At 39.4% G+C, this 25,754-nt stretch overlaps 1 protein-coding gene across 1 annotated transcript in view; it reads right to left on the reverse strand.

Moving 5' to 3' along the window:
* Nucleotides 1–3,088: 3,088 nt before the first annotated feature.
* LOC128691585 (probable glutamate receptor) overlaps nucleotides 3,089–25,754 on the reverse strand; it is a 63,118-nt gene continuing 40,452 nt past the window's right edge. The window contains exons 11-14 of the mRNA XM_070088968.1: nucleotides 16,520–16,700; nucleotides 6,093–6,192; nucleotides 3,888–4,017; nucleotides 3,089–3,178 (exon numbers count right to left, since the gene is read on the reverse strand). Of these exons, the coding sequence (XP_069945069.1) occupies nucleotides 3,089–3,178; nucleotides 3,888–4,017; nucleotides 6,093–6,192; nucleotides 16,520–16,700 (501 nt within the window). The remainder of the gene's footprint in view (nucleotides 3,179–3,887; nucleotides 4,018–6,092; nucleotides 6,193–16,519; nucleotides 16,701–25,754) is intronic.

The raw sequence follows: 25,754 nt of genomic DNA on the forward strand, positions 1-25,754 counted from the left end.
ATAAGATTTTAGATTTAATGACGCTACTCGAGTTTGTTCCACTCATCCGAAACTATATTATTTTTTCGTAGAACTTCATGAAGTCAGGGTTTCCTATAGTTTAATTCTGAGTAAAATGTAGTCTCACTAAAAGATTGTACATTATGTTTTTATACCCACAGGTGAAACTGTGGCCGGACATTACTAAGGAACCAACCATGAACAAGCTGATTGAAACTAAACCCTTAAATGTTTTTCAATGATAATGTAACCTAAGTTAAACAACTGTTATGTGATAAAAACGTTATCTCTCACTGTTAAGTAAAAACGCTAGGTCCAGATCCAGAGAGTTTTAAAGTGTTATTTTCACCAGGTTTTTATATAAGTTATATATTCCAGATCGTTTTTCATTGTTATATATGCACTTGGTACTTAAATTTAATACTTTCCGATAACGAAACAAGGGTCAGTAAAAACACGAAATTCACCTCCATAATGTGTGTGCGTAAAATTTGAGTTAATACTAATACCCACACCCCCGCCCCCCTCCCCCCCAAAAAATTATGAATTTCGAATTAGGGAACTGATATAATGTCAGGGACAAAAATAAGTCATAGTACACATACCGAAATATTCGTCTTTCTGAATTAAATAAAAACTAGATAACTCAAAAATGCAAGTCACAAGAACAATCACATAAGTGAGGGACAAAGTATCAAGAAGACATATTTATACAGGGTAATATAGAATGTTATAAAATATATGGGAATTTTACCTTGCTGCTGAAGCTAGAAAGAGAAACTTGTATATGTTTGTGATTATGTAGAAGCTTCTCACAGTGACACAGAGCTGAGAATCGATCACTGCCAACTGAGCGAGAAGCAGAAGAATGAGTCAAGCTGGACCCCGTCACTTCTTTTATGGGAGAGCTGAAGAGCACGCTGGCAGCCTATTGGCTACCTTCATCAACCTAAGATGACTCTAGCGGCAGGTGATTGGTGCTTTCCAACATGCGGCGGCAGATGACTGGTACTACCTAGCATGAAGTTGCATGTGACTGGTGTTTCCTGACATGTGGCGCAGGTGATTAGTGCTTTCTGACATGAGGTGAGGACGAAGACACATAATTGTTTTGAGGTTCTCTCTATAGTCAAATGCCAAGTGCAAATATTAGGAATTAATGTACGTGATGTTCCATTAAAAATCTCTTTTGCATTTATGCATATATATATATATATATATATATATATATATATATATATATATATATATATATATATATATATATATATATATATATATATATATATATATATCCATGGGTAAGTGGAACATAATTCTTCCTCCGTTAGCCATGAGTGTCGTAAGAGGCGACTAAAATGCCGGGAGCAAGAGGCTAGTAACCCCTTCTGCATACATTACTAAATTTAAAAAGAGAAACTTTCGTTTTTCTTTTTGATCCACCCTGTCTCGGTGAGATACGGCGGTGCGTTGAAAGATATATATACGTATATATGTCGTGCCGAATAAGTGAAATTGGTCATTTAGAAAGAACTCATTTAAATTTAAGTCCTAAAATTTCCTCTTATCCTTTTAAAGATATATATTTTTTTGATTTATGTTAATGTAAAAATTAATAATTTTGTACCAAAAGAACCTTAGAAAACTTACATAACCTTATTATAACAAGCTCAATTTAATTTAGCCTAATCCGACTAAACATATTTTAGGTAAGTTTACAATAATTTAATAATAAACAAACATAATGAAATATATTTTATTCATTAGGTTCAGAATGATTTTTTACGAAATTGCTGCATTCACAGATTTTTGCTTGCCTTATTCGGCAAGAAGAGCTTTGCTATTTAAGTCACAGTCACAAGTTTTGCCTATTCGGCACGACATTCATGAATAGATTCCTTGGTATTACTTATTCCTCAGTCTCGATATCGACAAATCTTTTTGGTATCTTACACTCGAGACCCTTCACTGTAGTCCCACAGGTAGCAGACACTCTCGGCCAACAATAAGAAAACACAACGGAGATATTTCTCGCCACTTTGCTGCTTAGCACACCTACAAACCTGACCGAAGGCGTGCCAGTGTTAGGAGTGTCGATGGAACGAGCAAACTGCACCTAGTCACTAATGCACAATGGTAACTGAAACTTAATGAACACCTTGCGGATGACTGCATTTTTTTCTCGAGGAATTCTCTGCTGCTGATCCTGTAATCACTAAGACAATTTCCAAAAAGCTCTCCTTTTTCCGTTTTGATGCTGTTGTTTGAGTAAAAGTGCATCGGATATACTTTTGAATGAAAGTTTGTCACCATGTTGATATAAAAATTCTGTTAAGGAAGGGAAGGCAGTCATCATATTTCTCATACACAGTGAATTTAATTGAAGACTCGACTGTGTTGAGATTCTGTTGGAGATCATTGATGTTTAGTCACAGTCGGGAAAGATGGTGGTAAATTTTTCTGTTGCAGGTGTTCCGTGTACAAGCTGGCTAGTACTGTGCTGATCAGGGAAGAGAGAAAGGCGATACCATCGCTACTGAAAAATACTATCTATCTATAGCTACCATTAGAAAAGGAGACGAAGTTAAAAGTAGAGCAGAACTAAGTCGACGATATTCCTGGCTGGAATGGGAAGAACAAGATCATCGCTGACTTTTCTCCTGCCAGTACAGCTATGCAGAGCTCTGCGAGTTATAATATTTATAGCTTTAGCTAAATTGATTTTTAGCGCTCACGACACTGCCGTCAGATGTGATCAGTTACATTTGGCGAACACTTCTACATATACCCATTTTATTCCTTAGGCCGCATTGAATTGAAAGAATTAGAGGTGAGGTAATTATCCAGGATAAGTTTCCTAACGTTGTGCTCGTGACTTATAAAAGTCGTTTCTTTGACAAGATATCATAATAAACTGATAAATTGCATCGCAAAAACTGAGTATATGATGTGTGATTGATTTAATTGAATTAATAGCTTCCAGAGCCTATATTGCCAATCTGTAAACAAAATTAAAGTCTGCAATAATGTATTTTTGGGTGACCATATTTAAATACAATAATTACGTATTTATATGTAAAATGAAAATCTAAATATGTTGAATGTGACGAATAAGAATCTCGAGGCAGAGTACAGACAGACTGGTAAGATGACCCACCAGGAGGATAACAAACATTCCCTGAAACACACAAGAACAATTACATTAATGACTTAAATGTTAACATTAGCAAAGCTTAATATTAAACTACATTATATATATATATATATATATATATATATATATATATATATATATATATATATATATATATATATATATATATATGCAAGGAATTCGTAAGAGCAGGAGAAATATACACAAACACTGATCTCTGGCCGAAGGAGACTCGAACCTACGAACCTTGGAACAAGGTACGCAGTGCTATACCATTCTCACCACACTGGACAATACCTTGGCGCCTAGCCAAGGTATTGATCCAAGACGTTGGATCAACGTCTGGCACTGTGCTAGGCGCCAAGGTATTGTCCAGTGTGGTGAGAATGGTATAGCACTGCGTACGTTGTTCCAAGGTTCGTAGGTTCGAGTCTCCTTCGGCCAGAGATCAGTGTTTATATATATATATATATATATATATATATATATATATATATATATATATATATATATATATAATGCAGATATTTTATATTGTGAATAAGAAAACAATGTGAATTAAACATTTGTTGTAAATGTCGTAAATATTGATCGATGGAAGGGAGAAACTGTTGAATAATTCGGTTTCTGACTGAGGCCGAAGTATATGAAAGAATTGTACCTGTCTTCAGTGGTCTGTAAAAGTAGTTTCTCACCTTTTCATTTGTTCGAAAATAAGCAAATCATTAATTACCCAGAGGTTACTGAGAGAGAGTGCCTCGTTGACAGTGATCTTAGTGGGAACATGATCACACACAGTGGAGTTGGGTTCTTCAGCTACCAACCACTGGAAGAACAACCCAGCCTCCGTCATGGACGTCATCCTGAGAAGTATCCAACACGAACATCAAGAGCAAATTAAAATAACGCTACGATATTTATATGCCGTTAGAAAAGTATGTGTTTTTATGTGTGTGTCTGTATACTCGAGTTTTATTCGCTGATTTGTCGATGAAAGGACACTAGTCCTGGGTCCCTGGTCACTCGAAAACACAAGAGAATGAGAGAACATTAGTCATTAGTGAGGGTCAATTGAGGTGTCTTGTCATCTGATATACGTGTCACGTGACAGTAATGTCAGGTGATGAACAGTATCACATATGCCAGGGTAATTAAGGTGAATTTACTACTTAGTGAGGTGATGATTTACTCAGTGAAGTGCATTATACGAGATCTAGTGGTCCACGCTAGCTCAGTGGTCCACGCTAGCTCAGTGGTCCACGCTAGCTCAGTGGTCCACGCTAGCTCAGTGGTTCACGCTAGCTCAGTGGTCCACGCTAGCTCAGTGGTCCACGCTAGCTCAGTGGTCCACGCTAGCTCAGTGGTCCACGCTAGCTCAGTGGTCCACGCTAGCTCAGTGGTCCACGCTAGCTCAGTGGTCCACGCTAGCTCAGTGGTCCACGCTAGCTCAGTGGTCCACGCTAGCTCAGTGGTCCACGCTAGCTCAGTGGTTCACGCTAGCTCAGTGGTCCACGCTAGCTCAGTGGTCCACGCTAGCTCAGTGGTCCACGCTAGCTCAGTGGCCTGTGCTAGCTCAGTGGTCCACGCTAGCTCAGTGGCCTGTGCTAGCTCAGTGGTCCACGCTAGCTCAGTGGTCCACGCTAGCTCAGTGGTCCACGTTAGCTCAGTGGTCCATGTTAGCTCAGTGGTCCACACTAGCTCAGTGGTCCATGGTAGCTCAGTGGTCTATGCTAGCTCAGCGGTCCACCCTAGCTCAGTGGTCCACGCTAGCTCAGTGGTCCATGCTAGCTCAGTGGTCCATGCTAGCTCAGTGGTCTACGCTAGCTCAGCGGTCCACGCTAGCTCAGTGGTCCACGCTAGCTCAGCGGTCCACGCTAGCTCAGTGGTCCATGCTGGCTCAGTGGTCCACGCTAGCTCAGCGGTCCACGCTAGCTCAGTGGTCCATGCTAGCTCAGTGGTCCATGCTAGCTCAGTGGTCCACGCTAGCTCAGCGTTCCATGCTAGCTCAGTGATCCACGCTAGCTCAGCGGTCCACGCTAGCTCAGTGGTCCACGCTAGCTCAGCGGTCCACGCTAGCTCAGTGGTCCACGCTAGCTCAGTGGTCCACGCTAGCTCAGTGGTGACAAGTGAGCACTGCAGAATGTCTTCCAGACCAAGCTAGTGGACCATGTAGTTAACTACATGCAACTATATTGTTAACCCTTACGGAAACAGGTGTACGAGCAATCAGTGAACCCACAGTTTCAACATCTGTTGTCAAATCTCTAATACAAGTAATAAGATATCATCGAAATTGAACAAACTTTAGAATAAAACAATAAACTGCAAATCTGCCAGTTCTCGGAACAGATTAAAAATATGTATTGGTAATTTCAACTTTAATAGTAAATTGCAAAGTTGCCAAACTTTGATATTTTTCTGTTTCTCCTAAAAAAAATGACAGTTTTGCTATTAAGTTTATAACTGTTTAACTATCAGTTAATTGGTTCCCCATGCACCTTTTTCCGTGAAAGTTAACAATATAGATCAGTTAACTGAATGGTGGACTAGCGTGAGGCAGTGGTCATCTTGCAACCCTCGTGTGCAACCACTCAGCGTGAAAGTTAACAATATAGATCAGTTAACTGAATGGTGGACTAGCGCGAAGCAGTGGTCATCTTGCAACCCTCGTGTGCAACCACTCAGCGTGAAAGTTAACAATATAGATCAGTTAACTGAATGGTGGACTAGCGTGAAGCAGTGGTCATCTTGCAACCCTCGTGTGCAACCACTCAGCTAGCTTGCATCACTAGGCTTAATACAGTGATTTAAAAACTCGGCTTAATACACTGCTTTAAAAACACCAGTAAGATGAGAGTGAAGTGTGTGAGAGACTTAAATACTGTTATTCCTGACCATTGTATGTTAGAGACAACGATTGTGTGTTACATTATTTTACCTCTTATTTAGAGCTGGCACAAGTGGACTGTCCTTTTGACAAATTATTGCAAACATGAGCTGCAAAAACTCTTCTTCCGATTCATAAAATGAACACTTCCCTGCAACACATTTATTATATTACCATATATTGTATAGAACAAGAAATTTATTCTCCCTTTCAATGATACGCACACACACACACACACACACACACACACACACACACACACACACAGGGAAAAAACATTAAACCAGGATGATAGTGACATGCTATAGCATCGGATGGCAAAATTTCTGCACAAATAAGACTGAACGAAGGCAAGAAACGCTAGTTAGAGTATGACGGGAGAATGGAAAGAGTTTTCTAGAAGATTCAGGGAGGATTTCACAGAAAAACAACAGACTTGTCTGAAAATGTAGAAGTCAGGTTGGACCAAGAGGAGTTAGAAAACATTTGCACAGCAGTGGAAGAAGGTATGAATTTATCAAAGGGATTTGAAATAACCAAAACAGTAGTACCAGAATGAGCATAACAACGTTGTCTGAGATTCGGTTACTGCAGCCAGTGGAAGACGCGGAGAGGCTAAATCCGTAGGATTATAAAGCGCTTGTGGGGGAAGAGATGGATGGTATTCAGGCTCAGTTCAGGGAACTAGAGCACAGATCCAATTCCCCAGATCAAGAGCCCCTCACCAGCGTTAAGGAACCTTCCTTGAGCAGCAGCAGCAGAAAACATCGTCCTCAGCAAAAAACAATCGGAATCTTCCACAGACATTTGTTCTCTTATGTGGTGAAATTGCGGGAAACACCTGCAGAGTTCTCGTCATGAGAACTTTCCGAATAATGAGAAGCTTTATTCCAGGTAGTTAATCATTTGAATACACATACGGCTTTGATTATCTTCCCCATCAATGATTAAATACTACCTGCCACTTCCCTTTGCTACCTGCATGTCCGTCAAGAAAATCTTTGAGAGTATTACTGAGCGAATGCATCAATGTGTCTGTCAGGGGAACTTCTACCGCCTGAGCAGATGTATGAAAAAAAAAGATGAATAACTTGATGAATAATAATTATGATAAATTTCTAAGGGTTTTAATTAAAAATAAATAAAATAAAAATTGGCCGATGTGGTTCCAGTAGGATGTTGGCTTAAATAGCAGCGCTCTTCTTGCCGAATAAGGCAAGCAAAAATTTGTGTATACAATAATTTCGCTTGGAGCAATGGGCTAGTAACCATTTTTCCCGCATAGCTTACTAACAATAAAAAGTAGAAAACCTTTAAGTTGGAATGTTTGAATGTGCGTGGATGTAGTGCGGATGACAAGAAAGAGATGATTGTGGATGCTAAAAATGATAAGAAGCTGGACATCCTGGCTCTAAGTGAGACAAAAACGAAGGAGATAGGAGAGTTTCAGTGAGAAGAAATAAATGGGATTAGGTTAGGGGTTTCTAATAGAGTTAGAGCTTAGGAAGGAGCAGCAATAATGTTGAAGGTTCAGTTATGGCAGAAAAAGTGGGAATATAAATTAATAAATTTAAGGATTATGTCGAGTACAATAATGAGCTGATGTGAAAAGTGGGTTATAATAAGTGTTTATGAACCTGGAGAAGAGACAAGTGTAGAGCAGAGAGAAAGAGATTTTGTTAGATGTTGAGTGAGTGTGTAGGGAGTTTTTAACCAAGTGTGAGAGTACTTATGGTGGGGGACCTAAATGCTAATGTGGGTAAAAGTGTTGTGGAGGGAGTAGTAAGTAAGTCTGGGTTGCCAGGTAAAAATGAAAATGGGGGCCTGTTAGCTTTATTGCGGACACTTATGCACTGTTGTCTTGGTTTTAGATTACTGCTAACCAGAACTCCTAAATCTTTTTCGCAATCCGTAATATTAAGATCTACATTATTTAGTTTATATGTAGCATGGTTATTTTCCTGTCCAACATTTAGAACTTTGCATTTGTCTATATTAAACTGCATCTGCCACTTCTCCGACCATTGCATCAGTCTATTCAAATCTTCCTGGAGTGCTCTAGTGTCCTCGTCAGAATGAATTCGTAAAGTAAAAGGACACAAGTGCAACTAATGTGACATTTATTGTGGCAACGTTTCGCTCTCCAGGAGCTTTATCAAGCCATTACAAACAATACATGGACACAGAGGGTATATAAAGGCTCAGAGTGAGGTGAATACTAGTGAGGTACCATTTCGATGTTCACTAGTGGTAGTAGTAGTAGTAGTGGTAGTGACAAAAGTAATACAATATGGTAGAGCACAAATGCAGTATAATGGGATCCTTTATTGACTACGTTTCGCCCACACAGTGGGCTTTTTCAAGTCACAAACAGAACTACCTGGGGTGGAAGGAACGCGAGTATTTATAGCCGGACTATAAATACTCGCGTTCCTTCCACCCAAGGTAGTTCTGTTTGTGACTTGAAAAAGCCCACTGTGTGGGCGAAACGTAGTCAATAAAGGATCCCATTATACTGCATTTGTGTTTATATTGCCATTGTGTCGGTATTTTATACCATTTATTTCCATGGTAGAGCAATTAATTCGTACATGAGTAAAAGGATATAAAAGCTATTACTTGGGTAACATAAAAATAGGTTGGACAAATATAAACTGGAATGAGGCAGCTTGTTTCAGTGTTCACTCTCTATGCTTTGTGTAGTATAACAGGAGAGACTATGTGATGGCAGGGTTTACTGTTTTCAGGAGGATTCTTGCTAAGACTTCGGAGATGGTGAAGCTGCCGTTGTTTTGTTTAATTGTATTCGAAACAGCGATCAGTGCTGATTCAAGGCACTTGCGTGTGCGGAAATTAGTTTCTTTTATCACTAATTGGGCGTCTCTGAATTTCATAAGATGATTGGTGGAATTTCGGTGTTGTACACAGGCGTTGTTTAAGTTGTCGTTCCTACATGCGTATATGTGTTCATTGAGGCGGGTGTCGAGGTTTCTTGCTGTTTCACCTACGTAGATCTTGTCACAGCCTCCACAGGGTATAGTGTAAACTCCTGCATTGACTGGTTCGTGGTGCTTGGGTTTTGTCCTGGTTAGATCCTTTATTGAAGTGGTAGAAGCGATGGCGACTCTGGTGTTAGCTTGTGAAAGTACTTTTGAGACGTTTAGTGCAACCTGGCTGTTAAGAACATAAGAACATAAGAACGAAGGAACACTGCAGAAGGCCTACTGGCCCATGCGAGGCAGGTCCAAGTCTCCTACCGGCTTAAGCCAATGCACCCAACCTAGTCAGGTCAGGTCACATTGACTTAAGGGAGGAACACGGCAACCGACCTGTTAGCACAAGCTATCAGGTCTAACTCACACCCACCCACATCTACTCATGTATTTATCCAACCTATTTTTAAAGCTACACAACGTTCTGGCCTCTATAACGGTACTTGGGAGTTTGTTCCACTCATCCACAACTCTATTACCAAACCAGTACTTTCCTATATCCTTCCTGAATCTGAATTTTTCCAACTTAAAACCATTGCTGCGAGTCCTGTCTAGGCTAGATATTTTCAGCACACTATTTACATCCCCTTTATTTATTCCTGTCTTCCATTTATACACCTCAATCATATCCCCCCTAATTCTACGTCTTTCTAGAGAGTGCAGTTTCAGGGCCCTTAGTCTATCCTCATAGGGAAGGTTTCTGGTACATGGGATCATCTTTGTCATCCTCCTTTGTACATTTTCCAGAGAATTTATATCCATTCTGTAATACGGTGACCAAAACTGTGCAGCATAATCTAAATGAGGCCTAACCAAGGATGTATAGAGTTGAAGAACAACCTGAGGACTCTTATTATTTATGCTTCTTGATATGAAGCCAAGGATTCTATTAGCTTTATTGCGAACACTTATGCACTGTTGCCTTGGTTTCAGATTACTGCTAACCAGAACTCCTAAATCTTTTTCGCAATCCGTAATATTAAGATCTACATTATTTAGTTTATATGTGGCATGGTTATTGTCCTGTCCAACATTTAGAACTTTGCATTTGTCTATATTAAACTGCATCTGCCACTTCTCCGACCACTGCATCAGTCTACTCAAATCTTCCTGGAGTGCTCGAATGTCCTCGTCAGAATGAATTCGACGGCCTATTTTGGTGTCATCGGCAAACTTGCCGATGTCGCTCTTTATGCCCTCATCTATGTCGTTTATGTAGATTGTGAACAGCAGGGGGCCCAACACTGACCCCTGTGGAACACCGCTCGTGACGCTTCCCCACTCTGATTTCTCCCCATTTATGCAAACTCTCTGCTGCCTATTTGTCAACCATGCCTCTATCCAGGAAAAAATTTCTCCTCCTATTCCATGTGCTTTAATTTTCCTCAATAGTCTCTGATGTGGGACCCTGTCAAAAGCCTTACTGAAGTCCATATACACAATATCATATTCATTACCATGATCTACCTCCTCAAATACCTTAGTGAAAAAAGTTAATAAATTCGTAAGGCAGGAACGCCCCTTTGTAAACCCATGCTGAGATTCGTTGATTAATTTATGCTTTTCAAGATGGCTACGAACTGCCTCGGCAATTATTGATTCCATAAATTTTCCCACTATGGAGGTTAGGCTTATTGGTCTATAGTTCGAAGCTAAGGACCTGTCACCTGTTTTGAAAATAGGTATCACATTTGCCATTTTCCACTTATCTGGCACCATGCCAGTTTGTAGTGATATGTTGAAAAGATTAGCCAAAGGTGTGCTAAGCTCCTCTTTACATTCCTTTAGAACCCTTGCATACAGTTCATCAGGGCCTGGGGATTTGTTAGGTTTTAATTTATCTATTTGCCTAAGGACCATGTCACTTGTGACCCTAATAGTGCACAGTTTATTATCGTCCTGTTCTACATAATTTATCATTACTGGAATATCGCTGGTATCCTCCTGTGTAAAAACTGAGAGGAAGTATGTGTTAAAAATTCTACACATTTCCTTATCACTGTCAGTGAGCTGACCCGAGGAACTTTTGAGTGGGCCTATCTTGTCCCTGATCTTACTTCTGTATACCTGAAAGAATCCTTTTGGGTTAGTCTTCGATTCTTTTGCAACTTTAACCTCATAATCTCTTTTTGCTTTTCTAATTCCCTTTTTTATTTCTCTCTTTAACTGAATATATCGATTTCTTAATTGCCCCTCTCCTCTTTTGATTTGCCTATATATGCCTCTCTTTTGACCAATCAGATATTTTAATCTATTGTTCATCCATTTAGGATCATTTTTGTTTGATCTGATTTCCCTATTTGGAACATAATTTGACTGAGCAGCTAGAACTATGCCCTGGAAAGCATCATATCGGCAACCATCACCACCTACCTGACCCTTAGTCAGGTCATTCCAGTTCAGCCCACCTAAGTAATTTTTCAGTCCTATGAAATCAGCCAAGCGAAAGTCAGGGACGGAGACTTGATTGCCATTATTAGGGGAATTCCATGATATATTAAAACTGAGTGATTTGTGATCACTCTCCCCAAGCTCATCATTAACCTCAAGATTATTAATTAGTGTTTCCCTACTGGCAAGAACCAAGTCAAGGAGGTTATTTCCCCTAGTTGGCTCTGTCACAAACTGTTTTAAAAAACAATCCTGGATCGTATCAAGAAAGTCACCCGACTCTAAATTTCCTGTCAAATTGCTCCAGTCAATCTGTCTATAGTTGAAATCTCCCATTAGCACAACATTTTCGTATGTAAATGCCTTACGAATTTCGTCCCATAGAAGTTTACTGCACTCCCTATCAAGATTTGGGGCCCTGTAAATCACACCCAAAATTAGTTTTTCTCGGCCCTCGAGAAGCTGTAACCAAACAGATTCAGTGGCTGACGCTTCTAATTTAATATCTTGTCTAACACAACAATTTAAATTGTCTCTGACATACATCGCTACTCCACCACCTTTCCTGTTGACCCTGTCAGTGTGGAATAATTTATAGCCTTGTATGTGACATTCAGAGGGCATCTCTCTATCTTTCAGATTGAGCCAGGTCTCTGTTATAGCAATAATATCTATGTTTCCTGCACTTGCAATTAATCTTAGCTCATCTATCTTATTTCTAACACTCCTGCTATTAGTATAGTAAACCTTAAGGGAGCTAGTCCCTTGCTGCCCTCTGCTGTCCCCCTTTGTTTGCTGACCTGTTCTATTGTCTTTATTTATAACTGGTTCAACTGCGTTGAGCCTTGCCTGAAGATCCCGTACATCAAAACGTTTTGGAGTTATTACGAGGACATCGTCCACGTAACGTAACCAAGTGACGCTTGAAGGGATGATGTTGGCGAAGTGTTCAGACTCTAGGTGTTCCATGTATAAGTTGGCTAGGACGGCATGGGAATGGGGTCCCCAATAAGTGCCGTCCTAGCCAACTTATACATGGAACACCTAGAGTCTGAACACTTCGCCAACATCATCCCTTCAAGCGTCACTTGGTTACGTTACGTGGACGATGTCCTCGTAATAACTCCAAAACGTTTTGATGTACGGGATCTTCAGGCAAGGCTCAACGCAGTTGAACCAGCGATTCAGTTTACACTAGAAGAAGAGTCCAATGACAAGCTACCTTTCCTCGACGTTCTCATTCACAAAGTAGACAACAACCTAAGATTTCAAGTTTATCGGAAACCCACCAATAAAAATTATCTCACACACTTCTATTCCAGTCAAGATACCAAGACCAAAAGAGGCATCATCATCAGGTTTTTCCTAAGAGCATACCGAATTTGTAGTCCTGAGTTTCTTGACGAGGAATGTACTTACATTCACCAAACATTCACTGAGTTACAATTTCCTTCTTTTTTCATCAAAGACTGCAAGAAAAGAGCTCTTCAGATCATCAATTCTCCACGCATCAACACCGCTCCCAACAAAGTTATAATTCTTCCCAACAGCCAGGTTGCACTAAACGTCTCAAAAGTACTTTCACAAGCTAACACCAGAGTCGCCATCGCTTCTACCACTTCAATAAAGGATCTAACCAGGACAAAACCCAAGCACCACGAACCAGTCAATGCAGGAGTTTACACTATACCCTGTGGAGGCTGTGACAAGATCTACGTAGGTGAAACAGCAAGAAACCTCGACACCCGCCTCAATGAACACATATACGCATGTAGGAACGACAACTTAAACAACGCCTGTGAACAACACCGAAATTCCACCAATCATCTTATGAAATTCAGAGACGCCCAATTAGTGATAAAAGAAACTAATTTCCGCACACGCAAGTGCCTTGAATCAGCACTGATCGCTGTTTCGAATACAATTAAACAAAACAACGGCAGCTTCACCATCTCCGAAGTCTTAGCAAGAATCCTCCTGAAAACAGTAAACCCTGCCATCACATAGTCTCTCCTGTTATACTACACAAAGCACAGAGAGTGAACACTGAAACAAGCTGCCTCATTCCAGTTTATATTTGTCCAACCTATTTTTATGTTACCCAAGTAATAGCTTTTATATCCTTTTACTCATGTACGAATTAATTGCTCTACCATATTGTATTACTTTTGTCACTACTACTACTACTACTACTACTACTACTACCACTAGTGAACATCGAAATGGTACCTCACTAGTATTTCACCTCACTCTGAGCCTTTATATACCCTCTGTGTCCATGTATTGTTTGTAATGGCTTGATAAAGCTCCTGGAGAGCGAAACGTTGCCACAATAAATGTCACATTAGTTGCACTTGTGTCCTTTTACTTTACATATTGTCGGTAATTCTACCAACTTTATTACAGAATGAATTCGACGGCCTATTTTGGTGTCATCGGCAAACTTGCTTATGTCGCTATTTATGCCTTCATTATGTATGAATGATGATGAAAGTGCTTCGTTTTTTGGGTCACCCTGCCTCAGTGGGAGACGGCCGACGTGTTGAAAAAAGCATATTGATAATGATCATGACGATGATAATAATAATAATAATAATAATAATAATAATAATAATAATAATAATAATAATAATAATAATTAATAATAATACAACCAATGAGCACTGGTCTGCTCCAGTAACTTCAGACAGGTAGTTGTGTACGAATGGTATATAATACCGACAAGATGAGAGTAAGACACATGTGCAACATCTGGGTATCTTTATTGTAGACGTTTCGCCATCCAGTGGCTTTATCAATACCAATTCCAGGACATAACTTGAAGACAGTAGAACTATGTACAGAAGATGAGGTAATCAGTCCCTCAACCTAGGAGTAGGTGTGAACAGCACCATAGTCGTGGAGATTCTGAAGCAGAAGAAAGAATCCTGGCGCTTATATAGTAACGTCAGGTGAAGCAGACGAGGGCAAATTCACTGGTGGGCGGGATTCCCCAGTGGAAGTAGGTCCTTCCCAAAGAGATGGGTTAGTTGTAGTAGTAGTTGTCGTAGTTGTGAAGGTTATGTACATGTCGGTACTTGTCGGTATTATATACCATTCGTACACAACTTGTCAGACACTGCAACATCATGGAATCTTAATTCTGAGGACATGTACATAACCTTCACAACTACGACAACTACTACTACAACTAACCCATCTCTTTGGGAAGGACCTACTTCCACTGGGGAATCCCGCCCACCAGTGAATTTGCCCTCGTCTGCTTCACCTGACGTTACTATATAAGCGCCAGGATTCTTTCTTCTGCTTCAGAATCTCCACGACTATGGTGCTGTTCACACCTACTCCTAGGTTGAGGGACTGATTACCTCATCTTCTGTACATAGTTCTACTGTCTTCAAGTTATGTCCTGGAATTGGTGTTGATAAAGCCACTGGATGGCGAAACGTCTACAATAAAGATACCCAGATGTTGCACATGTGTCTTACTCTCAACTTCAGACAGGTAATTATATTCTTGTTAGGCAAAAGGAAACAAGAGCAACTAATGCGACATTTTACTGTGGCAACGTTTCGCTCTCCTAAGGTCCTGGAGTGCGAAACCTTGTCACAATAAAATGAGGCATTACTTGCACATGTGTCTCTTTAACCTAACATATTGTCAGTAATTCTACCAACATCAATTACAACTAACTCTTACATACTCACACGCTGGAAGGTCACTACACTGAAATGAAAAGAGACAAAATGTCCTCGCTGGAGTAACTCCGAGGTAATTTATTAAGAACATAAGAACATAAGAAAGGAGGATCACTGCAGAAGGCCTGTTGGCCCATACTAAGCAGGTCCTTTACAATCCATCCCACTAACAAAACATTTGCCCAACCCAATTTTCAATGCTACCCAAGAAATAATCTCTGATAACTCTATCCACTCATTTGCAAGTCGCAATCAAATCCAACCCCTCTCACTCATATATTTATCCAACCTAAATTTGAAACTACCCAACTAGAATACTTAGAGAATGTTTTCGTCTACTCTGAACCATTATTATGTCATGACCAAGTAATGTTTTGACATGATTATAGTCCAAGACGCACCTTTTATTAACAACAAAATGCAAAGTAAATTAATTAAAGTTTCCAGGTAACCCCAAAAACATGTTAGTTATATTTAGAGATTTCAACTACAGGAAGTATTGTATTGTATAAGGTTAGCCGGTACTGCCGACCCGGGTAACTACAGGAGTGAGTCTGCCCATATATTTACATCATGGCTTGCAATAACCTATCGTTATCCTCTCTTCAGTGACCTGTACTTTTGAACTTCTGACTGATTGCTGGCATAACATATTGTAAATACGTTCGAAAAGTTTCAAACCTGTAGATGTTAAGTAAGACACATAGACGTGAAGGTGTCTCTTCACGTCTCTTTTATCAACTTTTCTGTACTCGACTGAAGAAACTTATTGTGTAGGCAAAACGTTTCGAAATAAAGATACCTAACTGTTGCATATATGTCTTACCTAACAACCTGTCGGTATTTTATACCATTTTACTATTCAAGCCTGTAGATGCAATTGTAATCTCCAATATTCATAAGATATTTAATAAGTGAAAAAAAGAAAATGTAGGACAAGTAACTAATAGATTAAAGTGACAGTGGCTTATGTAGCGCCCTGGGAATTGTATCATATGTGAGGCTTCTGGTACTTACAAGTTAGTGAAGCTGCTGCCGCGTGGCTTCGTATACTGCAGGAAGACCACTGACATATGCTCAGCTTACTGTGTTTTAGTGTATGTGCTGTGGTAACAGATAAAGATCCCCTTGCTTCGTTTGATAGTGTTGGTTAATTTAATAATAAATAATTCCAGGCATCGTCTTCTTAGTCTTTCGTGATTCTGATACAGTAGTGCAGATTAGGTCAAATCAGTAAGGTGTAAATGAGAGTTTCTATGCTGGACACAGGAGTTACTGCTGTTTCCTGCTTGAAGAGCAGTTACATCTACTTTGTGTCAGTTTCAAATAAAAAAGGGAGTTTAGTTTTCTATAAAAAGTATTCAAGTAATTTATATAATTGTATTCCAAAAACTACCTGATTTCGTGAAGTCATGACCAATAGGAGTCCTGAAACTACTGTGGGAACTAGCAATGACGTGGTCGCCCCGTCGCACCAAAGTGTCTATAAGGTCAAGAAATTCCGGACGTCGCTTGAATATGAGCCGACCACTCTTCTCTATATCGGCTATCTCCCGGTATACACCAGATGTCGCTGACTGAAACACATAATTAATAAAAAGTTATATATATATATATATATATATATATATATATATATATATATATATAGATATATAATATATTATATATATATACATATATTATATTTTTTATTTTATTATTATCACACTGGCCGATTCCCACCAAGGCAGGGTGGCCCGAAAAAGAAAAACTTTCACCATCATTCGCTCCATCACTGTCTTGCCAGAAGGGTGCTTTACACTACAGTTTTTAAACTGCAACATTAACACCCCTCCTTCAGAGTGCAGGCACTGTACTTCCCATCTCCAGGACTCAAGTCCGGCCTGCCGGTTTCCCTGAATCCCTTCATAAATGTTACTTTGCTCACACTCCAACAGCACGTCAAGTATTAAAAACCATTTGTCTCCATTCACTCCTATCAAACACGCTCACACATGCCTGCTGGAAGTCCAAGCCCCTCGCACACAAAACCTCCTTTACCCCCTCCCTCCAACCCTTCCTAGGCCGACCCCTACCCCGCCTTCCTTCCACTACAGACTGATACACTCTTGAAGTCATTCTGTTTCGCTCCATTCTCTCTACATGTCCGAACCACCTCAACAACCCTTCCTCAGCCCTCTGGACAACAGTTTTGGTAATCCCGCACCTCCTCCTAACTTCCAAACTACGAATTCTCTGCATTATATTCACACCACACATTGCCCTCAGACATGACATCTCCACTGCCTCCAGCCTTCTCCTCGCTGCAACATTCATCACCCACGCTTCACACCCATATAAGAGCGTTGGTAAAACTATACTCTCATACATTCCCCTCTTTGCCTCCAAGGACAAAGTTCTTTGTCTCCACAGACTCCTAAGTGCACCACTCACTCTTTTTCCCTCATCAATTCTATGATTCACCTCATCTTTCATAGACCCATCCGCTGACACGTCCACTCCCAAATATCTGAATACATTCACCTCCTCCATACTCTCTCCCTCCAATCTGATATCCAATCTTTCATCACCTAATCTTTTTGTTATCCTCATAACCTTACTCTTTCCTGTATTCACCTTTAATTTTCTTCTTTTGCACACCCTACCAAATTCATCCACCAATCTCTGCAGCTTCTCTTCAGAATCTCCCAAGAGCACAGTGTCATCAGCAAAGAGCAGCTGTGACAACTCCCACTTTGTGTGTGATTCTTTATCTTTTAACTCCACGCCTCTTGCCAAGACCCTCGCATTTACTTCTCTTACAACCCCATCTATAAATATATTAAACAACCACGGTGACATCACACATCCTTGTGTAAGGCCTACTTTTACTGGGAAAAAATTTCCCTCTTTCCTACATACTCTAACTTGAGCCTCACTATCCTCATAAAAACTCTTCACTGCTTTCAGTAACCTACCTCCTACACCATACATTTGCAACATCTGCCACATTGCCCCCCTATCCACCCTGTCATACGCCTTTTCCAAATCCATAAATGCCACAAAGACCTCTTTAGCCTTATCTAAATACTGTTCACTTATATGTTTCACTGTAAACACCTGGTCCACACACCCCCTACCTTTCCTAAAGCCTCCTTGTTCATCTGCTATCCTATTCTCCGTCTTACTCTTAATTCTTTCAATTATAACTCTACCATACACTTTACCAGGTACACTCAACAGACTTATCCCCCTATAATTTTTGCACTCTCTTTTATCCCCTTTGCCTTTATACAAAGGCACTATGCATGCTCTCTGCCAATCCCTAGGTACCTTACCCTCTTCCATACATTTATTAAATAATTGCACCAACCACTCCAAAACTATATCCCCACCTGCTTTTAACATTTCTATCTTTATCCCATCAATCCCGGCTGCCTTACCCCCTTTCATTTTACCTACTGCCTCACGAACTTCCCCCACACTCACAACTGGCTCTTCCTCACTCCTACAAGATGTTATTCCTCCTTGCCCTATACACGAAATCACAGCTTCCCTATCTTCATCAACATTTAACAATTCCTCAAAATATTCCCTCCATCTTCCCAATACCTCTAACTCTCCATTTAATAACTCTCCTCTCCTATTTTTAACTGACAAATCCATTTGTTCTCTAGGCTTTCTTAACTTGTTAATCTCACTCCAAAACTTTTTCTTATTTTCAACAAAATTTGTTGATAACATCTCACCCACTCTCTCATTTGCTCTCTTTTTACATTGCTTCACCACTCTCTTAACCTCTCTCTTTTTCTCCATATACTCTTCCCTCCTTGCATCACTTCTACTTTGTAAAAACTTCTCATATGCTAACTTTTTCTCCCTTACTACTCTCTTTACATCATCATTCCACCAATCACTCCTCTTCCCTCCTGCACCCACTTTCCTGTAACCACAAACTTCTGCTGAACACTCTAACACTACATTTTTAAACCTACCCCATACCTCTTCGACCCCATTGCCTATGCTCTCATTAGCCCATCTATCCTCCAATAGCTGTTTATATCTTACCCTAACTGCCTCCTCTTTTAGTTTATAAACCTTCACCTCTCTCTTCCCTGATGCTTCTATTCTCCTTGTATCCCATCTACCTTTTACTCTCAGTGTAGCTACAACTAGAAAGTGATCTGATATATCTGTGGCCCCTCTATAAACATGTACATCCTGAAGTTTACTCAACAGTCTTTTATCTACCAATACATAATCCAACAAACTACTGTCATTTCGCCCTACATCATATCGTGTATACTTATTTATCCTCTTTTTCTTAAAATATGTATTACCTATAACTAAACCCCTTTCTATACAAAGTTCAATCAAAGGGCTCCCATTATCATTTACACCTGGCACCCCAAACTTACCTACCACACCCTCTCTAAAAGTTTCTCCTACTTTAGCATTCAGGTCCCCTACCACAATTACTCTCTCACTTGGTTCAAAGGCTCCTATACATTCACTTAACATCTCCCAAAATCTCTCTCTCTCCTCTGCATTCCTCTCTTCTCCAGGTGCATACACGCTTATTATGACCCACTTCTCGCATCCAACCTTTACTTTAATCCACATAATTCTTGAATTTACACATTCATATTCTCTTTTCTCCTTCCATAACTGATCATTTAACATTACTGCTACCCCTTCCTTTGCTCTAACTCTCTCAGATACTCCAGATTTAATCCCATTTATTTCCCCCCACTGAAACTCTCCTACCCCCTTCAGCTTTGTTTCGCTTAGAGCCAGGACATCCAACTTCTTTTCATTCATAACATCAGCAATCATCTGTTTCTTGTCATCCGCACTACATCCACGCACATTTAAGCATCCCAATTTTATAAAGTTTTTCTTCTTCTCTTTTTTAGTAAATGTATACAGGAGAAGGGGTTACTAGCCCATTGCTCCCGGCATTTTAGTCGCCTCATACGACACGCATGGCTTACGGAGGAAAGATTCTTTTCCACTTCCCCATGGACAATAGAAGAAATAAAAAAGAACAAGAGCTATTTAGAAAAAGGAGAAAAACCTAGATGTATGTATATATATATATATATATGCATGTGCGTGTCTGTGAAGTGTGACAAAAGTGTAAGTAGGAGTAGCAAGATATCCCTGTTATCTAGCGTGTTTATGAGACAGAAAAAGAAACCAGCAATCCTACCATCATGCAAAACAGTTACAGGTTTTTGTTTCACAGTCATCTGGCAGGACGGTAGTACTTCCCTGGGTGGTTGCTGTCTACCAACCTACTACCTTTATATATATATATATATATATATATATATATATATATATATATATATATATATATATATATATATATATATATATATATGTCGTGCCGAATAGGCAGAACTTGCGATCTTGGCTTAAATAGCAACGTTCATCTTGCCATATAGGACAAGTGAAAATTTGTGTATGCAATAATTTCGCCAAAATCATTCTGAACCTAACGAAAAAAATATATTTCACTGTGTTTGTTTAGTATTAAATTATTGTAAACAAATCTAAAATATATTTAGTTAGGTTAGGCTAAAATAAATTGTTCTTGTTATAATAAGGTTAGGTAAGTTTTCTAAGTTCCTTTTGGTGCAAAATTATAAATTTTTACATCAACATTAATGACGATTGAGACACTTATGCAGCATATGGGAATCTTTATTCAGGAAACGTTTCGCCACACAGTGGCTTCATCAGTCCAATACAAAGAGGAAGGCGTAAGGAGAGGAGGAGTATGAGGTAATCAGTCCCTCAGCCTGGAGTCGATGTGTTCAGTCCATCAATCTTGTAGAATGTACAGCATAGGGCCGTAGACGTGGCTTATATACAGCATAAGTGTCTCAAACTTCAACTTGTCGGTTTTTCAAACCATTCATCACAACTGTCAGACATTGCAGCATCATGGGATCTTGTTACAAAGAATTCTTCAACACTAGTTCAACCTTTGGACGAAGACCTACTTCGACTAGTGGATGGTACCACTATGACCCCGCCTCCGCCTGCTTCGCCTCACCTCACTACAGTATATAAGCCACGTCTACGGCCCTATGCTGTACATTCTATAAGATTGATGGACTGAACACATCGACTCCAGGCTGAGGGACTGATTACCTCATACTCCTCCTCTCCTTACGCATTCCTCTTTGTATTGGACTGATGAAGCCACTGTGTGGCGAAACGTTTTCTGAATAAAGATTCCCATATGCTGCATAAGTGTCTCAATCTTCAACTTGTCGGTTTTTCAAACCATTCATCACAACATTAATGAAAAAAAATATATCTTTAAACGTATAAAAGAAAATTTTAGAAAGGACTTAATTTTAAATGAGTTTTTGCTAATTGACCAGTTTTACATATTCGGCACGACATATATATATATATATATATATATATATATATATATATATATATATATATATATATAGAGATATATATATATATATATATATATATATATAACCCATAGTTCCTTGACAATGTGAGTAGTCACGAAAGCGCTTGGAATTTCACTACTCTTTTACAGTTGTTGTTTTGCATATTTTAAAATCACCTGTTTACTGTGATCTTATTGCATATATATATATGTCGTGCCGAATAGGCAGAACTTGCGATCTTGGCTTAAATAGCAACGCTCATCTTGCCATATAGGACACGTGAAAATTTGCGTATGCAATAATTTCGCCAAAATCATTCTGAACCTAACGAAAAAAATGTATTTCACTGTGTTTGTTTAGTATTAAATTACTGTAAACAAATCTAAAATATATTTAGTTGGGTTAGGCTAAAATAAATTGTTCTTGTTGAAATAAGGTTAGGTAAGTTTTCTAAATTCCTTTTGGTGCAAAATTATAAATTTTTACATCAACATTAATGAAAAAAATATATCTTTAAACGTATAAGAGAAAATTTTAAAAAGGACTTAATTTTAAATGAGTTCTTGCTAATTGACCAGTTTTACATATTCGGCACGACATATATATATATATATATATATATATATATATATATATATATATATATATATATATATTTATATATATATATATATTATTGTAACCACGAACGAGTGGTATTGATCAATAACAACACTGCACAAGCCAAGGATTCGAACCCATGTTGTACTGGCTTGCCTCATGGTAAGAGAGAACCACATGACGCTTTAAACCAGAGGACCATCCAACCCTACAAGAATGGCGCAGCCAGCAATGCTAGCTGTTGGGCCGCCATCCGAGGGCATACGGAGGTGTGGGAGCTTCTAAGCTAATTTCAGGGTGACTCAAAAAGAAAGAAAATCCCCAAAAAGAAAATACTTTCATCATCATTCAACTATTTCACCTCACTCACACATAATCACTGTTTTTGCAGAGGTGCTCAGAACACAACAGTTTAGAAGCATATATGTAAAAAGATGCACAACATATCCCTCCAAACTGTCAATATACCGAACCCCTCCTTTAGAGTGCAGGCACTGTACTTCCCATTTCCAGCACTCAAGTCCGGCTATATAAAATAACCGGTTTCCCCGAACCCCTTCACTAAATATTATCCTGCTCACACTCCAACAGATTGTCAGGTCCCTAATACCATTTGTCTCCATTCACTCCTATCGAACACGCTCACGCACGGTTGCTGGAAGTCCAAGCCTCTCGCCCACAAAACCTCCCTTACCCCTTCCTTTCAACCTTTTCGAGGACGACTCCTACCCCGCCTTCCTTCCCCTACAGATTTAAACGCTCTCCATGTCATTCTACTTTGATCCATTCTCTCTAAATGACCAAACCACCTCAACAACCCCTCTTCAACCCTCTGACTAATGCTTTTATTAACTCCACACCTTCTCCTAATTTCCACACTCCAAATTTTCTGCATAATATTTACACCACACATTGCCCTTAGACAGGACATCTCCACTGCCTCCAACCGCCTCCTTGCTGCTGCATTCACAACCAAAGCTTCACACCGATATAAGAGTGTTGGTACTACTATACTTTCATACATTCCCTTCTTTACCTCCATAGATAATGTTTTTTGTCTCCACATATACCTCAACGCACCACTCACCTTTTTTTCCTCATCGGTTCTATGATTAACCTCATTCTTCATAAATCCATCCGCCGACACGTCAACTCCCAAGCATCTGAAAACATTCACTTCTTCCATACTCCTCTTCCCCATTTTGATATCCAATTTTTCTTTATCTAAATCATTTGATACCCTCATCACCTTACTCTTTTCTATGTTCAATCTCAACTTTCTACCTTTACACACACTCCCAAACTCGTTCACTAAACTTTGCAATTTTTCTTTAGAATCTCCCATAAGCACAGTATCACCAGCAAAAAGCAACTGTGTCAATTCCCATTTTGTATTTGAGTCCTCATAATTTAATCTCACCCCTCTCCTGAACACCCTAGCATTTATTTCTTTTACAACCCAATCTATAAATATATTAAAAACAACCATGGTGATGTTACACATCCCTGTCTAAGACCTACTTTTACCGGGAAGTAGTCTCCCTCTCTTCTACACACCCTAACCTGTGCCTCACTATCCTCATAAAAACTCTCTACAGCATTTAGTAACTTACCACCTATTCCATATACTTGCAACATCTGCCACATTGCTCTCCTATCCACTCTACCATATGCCTTTTCTAAATCCATAAATGCAATAAAAACTTCCCTACCTTTATCTAAATACTGTTCCCCTACCCACTCTGAAACCTCCTTGCTCATCCGTCTTACCTCTAATCCGTCTTACCTCTAATTCTTTCAATAATAACCCTACCGTACACTTTTCCTGGTATACTCAGTAAACTTATTCCTCTATATTTTTTACAATCTCTTTTGTCCCCCTTCCCTTTATATAAAGGGACTATACATGCTCTCCGCCAATCTCTAGGTACTTTCCCATCTTTCATACATTTATTAAACAAAAATACCAACCAAGCCAACACTATATCCCCCCTGCTTTTAACATTTCTGTCATGATCCCGTCAGTTCCAGCTGCTTTACCCCCTTTCATTCTACGTAATGCCTCACACATCTCCCCCACACTCACATCCTGTTCTTCACTCCAAAAAAGATGGTATACCTACCTGTCCAGTGCATGAAATTACCTCCTCCATTTCTTCGTCGACATTTAAAAGTTCCTCAAAATATTCTCGCTATCTACCCAAAACCTCCATCTCCCCATCTACTAACTCCCCTACTCCGTTTTTAACTGACAAATCCATTTGTTTCCTAGGCTTTCTTAACTTGTTCAACTCACTCCAAATTTTTTTCATATTTTCATTCAAATTCCTTGACAGTGTCTCTCCCACTCTATCATCCGCTCTCCTTTTGCACTCTCTCACCACTCTCTTCACCTTTCTTTTGCTCTCCATATACTCTACTCTTCTTATAGCACTTCTGCTTTATAAAAACCTCTCATAAGCTAACTTTTTCTCTTTTATCACAACCTTTACTTCATTATTCCACCAATCACTCCTCTTTCCTCCTGCATCCACCCTCCTATAACCACAAACTGCTGCCCCACTTTCTAATACTGCATTTTTAAAACTATTTCAACCCTCTTCAACCCCTCCACTACTCATACCTGCACCAGCCCACCTTTCTGCCAATAGTTGCTTATATCTCACCTGAACTTCCTCCTCCCTTAGTTTATACAATTTCACCTCCCTCTTACTTGTTGCTGCCATTTTCCTCTTTTCCCATCTACCTCTTACTCTAACTGTAGCTACAACTAAATAATGATCCGATATGTCAGTTGCCCCTCTATAAACGTGTACATCCTGGAGCCTACCCATCAACCTTTTATCCACCAATACATAATCTAGCAAACTACTTTCATTACGTGCTGTATCAGACCTTGAATATTTATTTATCCTCTACTTCATAAAATATGTATTACTTATTACCAAACCTCTTTCTACACATAGCTAAATTAAAGGCTCCCAATTTTCATCTACCCCTGGCACCCCAATTTTATCTACTACTCCCTCCACAACATTTTTGCCCACTCTAGCATTAAAATCCCCAACCACCATTACTCTCACACTTGGATCAAAACTCCTCACACATTCATTCAACATTTCCCAAAATCTCTCTCTCTCCTCTACACTTCTCTCTTCTCCAGGTGCATATAAACTTTCTATAACGCACTTTTCGCATCCAACCTCTATTTTACTCCACATAATCCTTTAATTAATACATTTATAGTCCCTCTTTTCCTGTGATAACTTATCCTTCAACATTATTGCTACTCCTTCTTTAGCTCTAACTCTATTTGAAACCTCTGACCTAATCCCATTTATTCCTCTCCACTGAAACTCTCCCACCCCCTTCAGCTTTGTTTCACTTAAAGCCAGGACATCCAGCTTCTTCTCATTCATAACATCCACAATCATCTCTTTCTTATCATTCGCACAACATCCACGTACATTCAGACTTCCCACTTTGACAGTTTTCTTCTTATTCGTTTTAGCAATTTTTACAGAAAAAGGGGTTACTAGCCCATTGTTCCCGGCATTTTAGTTGACTTTTACAACACGCATGGCTTACGGATTCTTATTCCACTTCCCCATGGATATAAAAGGA

Source organism: Cherax quadricarinatus, chromosome 26 (genome assembly GCF_038502225.1).
Source record: "Cherax quadricarinatus isolate ZL_2023a chromosome 26, ASM3850222v1, whole genome shotgun sequence".
In the NCBI taxonomy this organism is placed as follows: Eukaryota; Metazoa; Arthropoda; class Malacostraca; order Decapoda; family Parastacidae; genus Cherax; species Cherax quadricarinatus.